Source organism: Nicotiana tomentosiformis, chromosome 5 (genome assembly GCF_000390325.3).
Source record: "Nicotiana tomentosiformis chromosome 5, ASM39032v3, whole genome shotgun sequence".
Lineage (NCBI taxonomy): Eukaryota > Viridiplantae > Streptophyta > Magnoliopsida > Solanales > Solanaceae > Nicotiana > Nicotiana tomentosiformis.
Window position 1 is genome coordinate 97,666,036 of NC_090816.1, and position 10,030 is coordinate 97,676,065.

General features: G+C 43.7%; 1 protein-coding gene across 1 annotated transcript; it reads left to right on the forward strand.

The window, feature by feature from the left end:
- The first annotated feature begins 6,682 nt into the window (after window positions 1–6,682).
- Window positions 6,683–7,610, forward strand: LOC138892848 (uncharacterized). Its single transcript, XM_070176595.1, has 2 exons — window positions 6,683–7,328; window positions 7,564–7,610. Exons 1-2 carry the CDS (start codon window positions 6,683–6,685, stop codon window positions 7,608–7,610), a joined length of 693 nt encoding a protein of 230 aa, XP_070032696.1.
- The last annotated feature ends 2,420 nt before the right edge of the window (window positions 7,611–10,030 follow it).

A 10,030-nucleotide genomic window follows, 5' to 3' on the forward strand; every position in this document is an offset into this window, starting at 1 on the left:
ATGACAGTCTAGAATAGTATGACATAGAGACAACCAATCCATATCCAGGATAACATCGAAATCAACCATACTGAGTAATAAGAGATCAACTCTAGTCTCTACTTCCCCAATAGTTACCACACACGACTGATACACACGGTCCACAGTAATAATATCGCCCACCAGTGTAGATACACAAATAGGTGAAATTAAGGATTCACAGGGCATATCCAGATAACGAGCAAAATATGATGATACATATGAATAAGTGGAACCAGGGTCAAATAATATAGAAGCATCCATCTGGCACACTGAAACAATACTTGTGATCACTGCATCTAAAGCAACAATATCTGGCCTGGTAGGAAAAGATTAAAATTGGGCCTGACCGCCACCTGATCGGCATCCCCCTCTTGGGTGACCCCTAGCTGCCTGACCCCCAACCCGTGCTAGCTGGGCGGGTGGTGGAACTGCTGGTGCTGGCGCCGTCAGTCGAGGACTCTACTGTGGAGCCCCACTCAACAGCCTAGGACAATCTCTCTTGAAATGACCAAATTCTCCGCACTCAAAACAACCCCTCCTCTAACGGAACTACTTCTCCTGATAATTAGAGGAATTACTTGCAGAAGCCTGAGCGGACGAGGCATGATGAGAACTCTGTGCTGGTAGTGCATTGAATGAAGACTGGCCTGAGTGAGCACTATAAAAACTGTGACTAGCTGATGCACCCCGATGAGTTGGGCGACCCGTCTGAGTGTGTCTGTAAGAATGACCCCTACCGTGGTAAAACTGACCCCCTAAAGGAACACCGCTATAATCACCTAGACCACGAGGCCTCTTAGCCTCCCTCCACGTTCTTGGCTATGAACCATATCGCCGAGCAATGTCAACTACCTCATCAAAATTAACACCATATACCTTCTCCCTAGTCATAAGTAACCGCAGTTGATATGTGAGGCCATCAATGAACCTCTTAATCCTCTCCCTATCAGTGGGAACCAACCAGACTGCGTGACGATCCAACTCAAAAAATCTCATCTCGTATTGCGTCACAGACATACCATCTTGACGTAACTGCTCAAACTGTCTGCGCAGCTCCTCTCTGCGAGACTGCGACACAAACTTCTCCAAAAAGAGAACGGAGAACTTCTGCCATGTAAGTGGTACTGCACTAACTAGCCTGTGCCTCTCATAAGCCTCCCACCATCTGAAGGCATCCCCAGAAAACTGAAAAATAGCGAATGAAACCCCACTGGTCTCCAGAATACCCGCTGCCCGAAACATCCGTTGACACTTATCCAGAAAACCCTCTTCTGACTCAGTACCACTAAATGGTGGAGGTCGAAGCCTCTCAAATATCTCAATTCTCCTCTGCTCACCATCTGCCATAACAAGAACTATCGAGGCCTGAGCAGCTACAACTGGCTGGGCTGGTAGTGCCCCTGATATATGAAGTCCATGTACTACCTGGTCTGGAGTACGGGCAGCAAGGGTATGAGTACCTCCCCCGGCATGAGAAGTGGCAGGTGCGGCCTGAGCCGACACCACCTGAGCAAGACCAGTGCAAATTGTCAATATCTGGGCTAAAGTCTCCTGAAGGCCTGCAATCTCAATGGGCACAACTGGTGCCTGAGTTGGTCCTGTCGGCTCAGCTATATCTGTAATCTGCTCCTGAGCTGGAGCAACTGGTGGTACACAGGTGCTGCTCCAACTGCTGCACGAGCTATACCTCGACCTCTACCTTGGCCCCGGCCTCTACCATATCCCCGGCCTCTCGCGACCCTAATTGGTGGCACTGGTGGTTGACCGTCCGATCTGGTAGTACGTGTCCTCACCATGTGTGAGAGAGTAGAATAATAGAAATTTAGTTTCCGGAATCAAAGAATTTGCACGACAGAATACAACAAAGTGAAATTTTCCCAAGGGTCCTATAGCCTCTCGAAGATAAGTACAAACGTCTCCGTACCGATCCGTAAGACTCTACTAAACCTGCTCATGACTCGTGAGACCTATGTAACCTAGGCTCTGATACCAACTTGTCACGGCCCAAAATCCTAACCTATCGTGATGGCACCTATTTCGATACTAGACAAGCTGACATTCTCAATAAAACACAATTTCTTTTAAGTTTGAAAACATAATATTTAAATACAATACAAAATCCCACAAATACTGATACGAACACTCCCCAAAACCTGGTGACACTGAGTACATGAGCATCTAGTATGAATACAAGTCTAGAAAATATGTTCTATAATAGTCTAAGACCAAATACAATAAACAAGGAGATAGGGAAGGAGAGGCAAGGTCTACAAAACACGACAACTACCTCAGAATCTCCAGAAAATCAACTGTGCAGAAGAATCAACACCCGCGATGTCCGGGAACACCTGGATCTGTAAATGAAGTGTAGGGTGTAGTATGAGTACAACCAACTCAGCAAATAACAATAATAAATAAGGAATTGAAGATAGTGACGAGCTACACAGTTACAATTCACTTTCAGTAATTCCAGCAAAGAATAAACATGCTTTCAAATCCAGCAGTTTAAGTCAAAATAATTTTATACAGTTCAAGTTCATGTAATCCGGATATAAAATCTTTCAGAGAATTTCACAACAATGACAGATAGCAACTAAGCGCAACAACAAATGAAAAGCAAGTACAACCTCTTAGGGCAACAATCACTCAATTCGTCACAACAGCTCAACCACTCAACTCTTAGCCCTCCACACTCACACTCAATGGGTACCCGTGCTCACTGGGGGTGTACAAACTCCGGAGGGGCTCCTACAACCCAAACGCTATAATCTGCACGGATAACTCACGTGTTGCACGGACAACTCACGTGTTGCACGGACAACTCACGTGCCATAATATAAATATCTGGATCCGCACGGACAACTTACGTGCCATAATATAAATATTTGAATCCGCACGGACAACTCACGTGCCATAGCATAAAAATCTGGATCTGCATGGACAAAAAAACAATTAAGTAGATAGTTCAACATGTACACGACCTCTGTGGGTCTGATAACTAAGGGGTTTAGCCTATTATTTGCTCTCTTTTGCTTAGGTTTTGGGTCAAAAATGCGTAAAGGTATTCTCGAAAACTAACTTAATGTTCTTGCTTGCAGAGTTTGGTCAAAATGAGGCAAAGAAGCCATAATCAACTCATGAAGGAGTCAAACTTGCATGAATCCAAGGCAGTGACTGGAGCGCTGAGAACGACAGAAAAGCACGGCCGCGTAAGGACCACCGCTGAGGCGGCCACTATTACGTGGTCCACGAAAGTAGATTCAGAGAAGCTGCTTTGAGTATTAAAATTACCGTTGATCGCATTGGAAAAGCGCGGCCGCGAGGAGATGTTTTTGCTGAGAGCGTAGTTTGAGGTTCAAAGACTCTACAATTTGGGCTCAAATGAAGAACGCGCCCCGCGTCCAAATTACGCGGCCGCAAATTAATCTTACGCGGACGCAACGGGAATTCCGCTGAGCGCGCATCTTGAGGTGCAGAGACCCTACAAGTCGAGCCTAACTGAAGAACGCGGTCCGCGTCCAAATTACGCGGCTGCGATGGAAGCACACACGGATCTGCGAAACTAAGGCCAATCGAAGCCCAGTATTGAAGAAACTTGGACCGCGCTCATTATTACGTGGCCGCAAAAGCTCAAGCGCGGACGCGATTAGAATTACGCGTCCGCGAATCCTCCGTAGGGGCAGTTTTGTCCGAAAATTTCAGCTGTGTATAAATAGACCTTTTTGACATTTTTAGGTTAAGTTTTGTTTGAGGAGAGCACGTGAACGACTGGTTTTTCCCTTTTTGGGCAATTTTAGAGTAGATTTACCTTCAAACTTTAGATTTTTCATCTTGTACTTTAATATTATGACTTATGTTTCATATTTATCTTTGATTTCTGCTGTTACTATGAGTAGCTAGACCCCATAGCTAGGGTTGTGACCCAACCCTAGTGTGGGTATTTAATGGGCCTTGAATTTTAGGGCTCAATTGTTTATGGGTTAGTGATATTTGGTCTAATTCATGCTAAAATTGTTGAATTAGTAGTTGCAAGCCTTGATTCATGCCTTTATGACTTAGGCTCTTCTTGAGAAAGAGGGACTAAGTCTAGAAAAAGTAGGCTAACAATAAATTAGGGTGAACTCAAGAGATTGATAGCCCCAATTAAAGGGTTAAACCTAGAGATAGTAATACCCGACTTGAGCCAATTTCACTTGTATGGTATGAACACCTATTTGGGCTTGAGAAAGCCAAATCCGGTAAAGTCACTCAAACTACCAAGAGGTATAGAGTGAGCACTTATGTGTGATGATTATATCACGACCCCAATCATAACAAGCTTGTCCTAGATTCTTGATACCCATTAGATACTCACCTAGACAGAAGTTACTTCCATAGTGCCTTTTAACACTTGAAAGCTTTGACCAAAAATATTGTATTTAGCTTACACTTAGCATACAATAGTATAAAATTAGAATAGAATCAATCGCAACAATCTTTGGAAGTGCAATTAGGAACAACACGCATATCTAAATTAGATACCCAATCCAAACCAAATTAACTCCCTGTGGAATTCGATCCCGACCTCGTTGGGTAAAATTGCATCGACAATCCTCGCTACTCTATAGTAGTGTAGGTTTGGCCACGATCATTTTTTGGCACCGTTGCCGGGGAGTTAGATGGAGTTGGCTATCTATCTAACTATTTGTGTGTCTTGTTTTGCTTTCCTTCTATTTTTCTAACTTTTGTGTGGCAATCGCTTTAGGTACCAAATGACTCATAATGATGCTTTCGGAGATGTTCTTCCGGGGGAGGAGGTAGATGACAATGTTGGGGATGAGGTTAATCTAGGACCTCAAGTCCAAAGAAGAGGCCGCCAGGATAATGACAACATTCCAAGATCTTCCCCAGCTCCTCCACGGGCAGCACATCGGATGCTACCCAATGAAGGTTACGCAAGTGCAATTGTCCCGCCCCGAATTCAGGCGAGCAATTTTCAAATTACAAATATCATGCTAACCCTATTGGAGCAAAGTGGCTTCTTTACTGGAGCTCCTCATCAGAACGCATACAAGCATCTAAAGGGTTTTGTAGATACATGCTGAGGGAGCAAGTAGACGAACGTGTCGAAGGACGCTCTGAGATTGAGACTTTTCCTATTTTCTCTTAGAGGGAAAGCTTTGGAGTGGCTCGAGAGTCTACCCAACCACTCCATACATATGTGGGATGAGTTGGCAGATAAGTTTATAGCCAAGTTTTTCTCACCGGGTCATATGGCAGCATTGAGAGAGGAGATCTTAGCCTTTAAACAAGAACCTAATGAACCCCTACATGAAATCTGGGATCGATACCGGACAATGGTCAAGGAATGCCCAAACAATGATATGACTGAAGCAACGATTCAACAGACATTCTATAGGGGCATCAACACGACTAACCAATGTGTGGTGAATCAACTAGCTGGGGGAAATTTTATGAAAATGCCTTATGCCGATACTTGTGACATACTTGATGAGATGGCTGACATATCCTCAACTTGGTAAAGTCGGGCAAATGTTCCTCAGGGTGACCCTAATGTCATCCATCTTCACAAGGAACTTCATGATCACAGACAAGCCATAGCCGAGTTGATAACTACTACGAATCAGTTAGCAAAGGCCCAGCTTCAGCAAGTTCAAAGAACAAAGCAAGTAAATTCCATGGAAGAGGTAAATATCATGGTCAACAAGAGGAGACAACGTGGTCAACAAGATCAAAACAATCAAGATCAATATGAGCAAAGTGGTAGTGGTGACAATCAAGACGATTCTTATGATGAGCAAAGTGAGTAAGTGTTATATGCCAATAACTACCAAGGTCAACGGAGCAATGCTTCAAATCAACAATGGAGATCACAAGGGAACAATCAAAATTGGGGAAACCAAGGCCAAGGGAATTGGAACAATGGCAACAACAACAACTCGAACAATTTGGGGAACAACAATCAGAATTGGGGCGGAAATGGAAACCATGGGGGTTGGAATAATAATAATCAAGGCAACCGGGGGTCGGGCTTTCAAAGGTTCCCGATGTATCAACAACCCAAAAATCCGCCCCATATTCATCTCAAGGGCAAAGTTCTTCAAAAAATGAGATGGGGCGGATAGAGAGTATGTTCAAACAAATGATGGAAAGGAATGCTAACTCCGATGCCCAAATAGCCTCCCATACTACCTCTATTCGCAACTTGGAAGTACAAATAGGGAAAATTTCTCAAGCATTGAATACCCGCCCTAAGGAGGCACTACCAAGTGATACGGTAGTAAACCCGAAGGGTGGGAACAATACAGGCCATGCTATGGCGGTGACCACAAGAAGCGGTAGAGGTGGAGATACAAGTAAATCTAATCCAAAGAAGATTGCGAGTGATGATGTTGTATTGCAAGAAGATGATGAGATTCAAGCCAATGATGAGAATATGAATAATAAAGTGAGGATCGATATTGATGACAACATGAAGGAGACTCAAAATGATGTGAACCCGTCTAGGGAACATGTGATAGACATACCAAAAATGGTAGTGCCTAAAGCCAAGGCCCCTTCGCCAAGGCCTCCTCCACCATATCCTCAAAGGCTTGCAAATCAAAATAATGAAAACCAATTCAAGAAGTTTATTGAGATGATGAAAAGTTTGTCAATCAATATGCCCTTGGTGGAAGCTCTCAAACAAATGCCGGGATATGCCAAGTTCATGAAGGACTTGGTCACTAAGAAGCAATCTATGAATTGTGAGACCATAAAAATGACTCATCAAGTGAGTGCCATTACGCACTCAATGGCTCCAAAGCTTGAAGATCCTGATGCCTTTACAATTCCATGCACCATTGGTAGCGTCGATTTTGCAAAAGCTTTGTGTGATTTGGGAGCAAGTATTAATTTGATGCCATATTCCGTGTTCAAGACACTAGGTATTAGGCAACCAAGAGCTACTTCCATGAGATTACAAATGGTGGATCGTACAATGAAAAGGCCGCTTGGTATTATTGATGATGTTCTAGTCCGGGTCGACAAGTTTATTTTGCCTGCTGATTTTGTGATTCTTGACTGCGAAATCGACTATGAGGTGCCTATAATATTGGGGAGACCTTTCCTAGAAACATGGAAGGCATTGGTTGATGTGGAAGCAGGGGAGCTCACCTTTCGAGTGGGCAATGAAAAAGTTGTATTCCACATATGCAAATCAATGGGGCAACCAAATAGCAATGAAGTTTGCTCTATCATGGATCTTGTGACAGAGGTGATAGTTGATGACACGAGTGCCATGATCAATGTAGAAGACCCTTTGGAAGGTGTGTTGTTAAACCATTAGGATGATGAAAAGGAAGGCTTGGTTGAATTGTCTCATATGGGCCCTGTAAACTTTCCTTGGACTTGGAAAACTGGAAGACTCCACCAACAAAGCCCTCAATCGAGGAGCCACCAACATTGGAGTTGAAGACTTTGCCTTCACACCTCATGTATGAATTCTTAGGCCCTTCTTCCACATTACCTGTTATTCTTTCTGCTTTCCTAACTAACGTGTAGGTAGACTCCACCCTTGCGATGCTTCAAAGAAGAAAAAAGGCAATTAGATGGACTTTAACTGACATTCGGGGTATAAGCCCCGCCTTTTGCATGCACAAAATTATACTAGAGGATGATGCCAAACCCTCCGTGGAATATCAAAGGAGGTTGAACGAGGCTATACAAGAGGTTGTCAAGAAGGAAATTATCAAGTGGCTTGATGCAGGGGTTGTGTACCCTATTTCGGATAGCTCATGGACTTCACCGGTAAAATATGTGCCGAAGAAGGGGGTATGACTGTGGTTACAAATGAGAAAAATGAGTTGATCCCTACTCGTACTGTCACCGGATGGAGGGTATGTATGGACTACAGAAAGCTGAACAAAGTGACCCACAAAGACCATTTTCCATTGCCCTTTCTTGATCAAATGCTGGACAGACTTTCCGGGCGTGCCTACTATTGCTTATTGGATGGGTACTCATGGTACAACCAGATTCTCATTGCACCGGAAGACCAAGAGAAAATCACCTTCACATGTCCGTATGGCACATTTGCATTTTCACGGATGCCGTTTGGTTTGTGTAATGCACCGGCTACCTTTTAGCATTGTATAATGGCAATATTTACGGATATGGTGGAGGATTTACTCGAAGTGTTCATGGATGATTTTAGTGTTGTGGGGGACTCATTTGAAGAATGCTTGGATAATCTTGACAAAGTGTTGGCCCGATATGAAGAGACCAACCTAGTGCTTAATTGGGAAAAATGCCACTTTATGTTCGAGGAGGGCATTGTCCTCGGCCATAAGATCTCAAAGAACGGTATTGAAGTGGACAAAGAAAAGATTGAAGTTATTTCAAAACTCCATCCTCCTACTTCCGTCAAGGGAGTTAGGAGCTTTCTTGGACACGCGGGGTTCCACCGAAGGTTCATCAAGGATTTCTCAAAAGTGGTGAACCCCTTGTGCAAGCTGCTAGAAAAGGATGCAAAGTTTGTGTTCAATAAAGATTGCATGAAAGCTTTTGAGCTTCTCAAGTATAAATTGACAACCACTACTATCATTACCGCACCCCATTGGAGCTTACCATTTGAGCTCATGTGCGATGCTAGTGATGTTGCGGTAGGAGCGTTTTTGGAGCAAAGGGTCAACAAGATATTTTACCCAGTCTATTATGCAAGCAAAACGATGAATGACGCCCAAGTCAATTATACGGTGACTGATAAAGAGTTATTAGCCATTGTCTTCACCATGGAAACGTTCAGGCCATATCTCATGGGTGCCAAAGTGATTTTGCACACCAATCATGTGGCACTCCGTTACTTGATGACTAAAAATGACTCGAAGGCTAGGTTGATGAGATGGGTTCTTCTGCTTCAAGAGTTTGACCTTGAAATCATTGATAGAAAAGGAAGTGATAATCAAGTGGAGGACCACTTGTCCCGCTTAGAAGAGGAGAGGAGGCCCCACAATGGCCTCAGAATTAATGATTTGTTCCCTGATGAACAACTCCTCTCCGTGTCTTTGAATGGTTTGCCTTGGTTTGCCGATGTGGCTAACTTTCTTGTGATCGACATTGTCCCGAGTGAGATCTCTTCTAACCAAAGGAAAAAAACTCAAACGGGACAACTTGGATTCTTATTGGGACGAGCCCTATCTTTTCAAGATTTGCAATGATGGTGTGATCCGGAGATGTGTCCCGGAAGAGGAGCAAATGAATATTATTGATGCTTGCCATTCCTCGCCCTACGGTGGTCATCAAGGTGGGGCGAGAACTTCTTCAAAGGTTCTTAGCTGTTGATTTTATTGGCCTACCCTATATAAAGATGCAAGTGATCTTGTTAAGAGGTGTGATGAATGTCAAAGAACTAGTGGAATTTTCAAGAAGGATGAAATGCCTCTCACCACTATTCTTGAGATCGATATTTTTGATATGTGGGGCATAGACTTCATGGGGACTTTTGTGAGTTCGTGTGGTAACACTTACATTTTGGTTGCTGTTGATTATGTTTCCAAGTGGGTTGGAGATGTAGCTTTTCCCAACAATGAGGCACGGAGTGTGGTGGCGTTCTTAATGAAAAATATCTTCACAAGGTTTGGCACTCCTAGGGCGATCATCAGTGATGGGGGTTCTCATTTTTGCAACAAGGCCTTCGACACTTTACTTTCCAAGTATGGTGTCAATCATAAGGTGTCAACCCCTTATCATCCCCAGGCTAGTGGACAAGTTGAGGTCTTCAATAGGGAGATAAAGAGCATATTATTAAAAACTGTCAATGCAAACTGGACGAATTGGTCAAGGAAACTTGACGATGCTTTGTGGGCTTATAGAATTGCGTACAAGAATCCAATTGGTATTTCTCCGTACCGGTTGGTATTTGGGAAAGCATGCCATCTTCCGGTTGGGTTAGAGCACAAGGCCATGTGGAAGTTAAACCTTAAATGGGATGTAGCAGCCAATCTCCGAGTGGAGCAACTCAATGAACTTG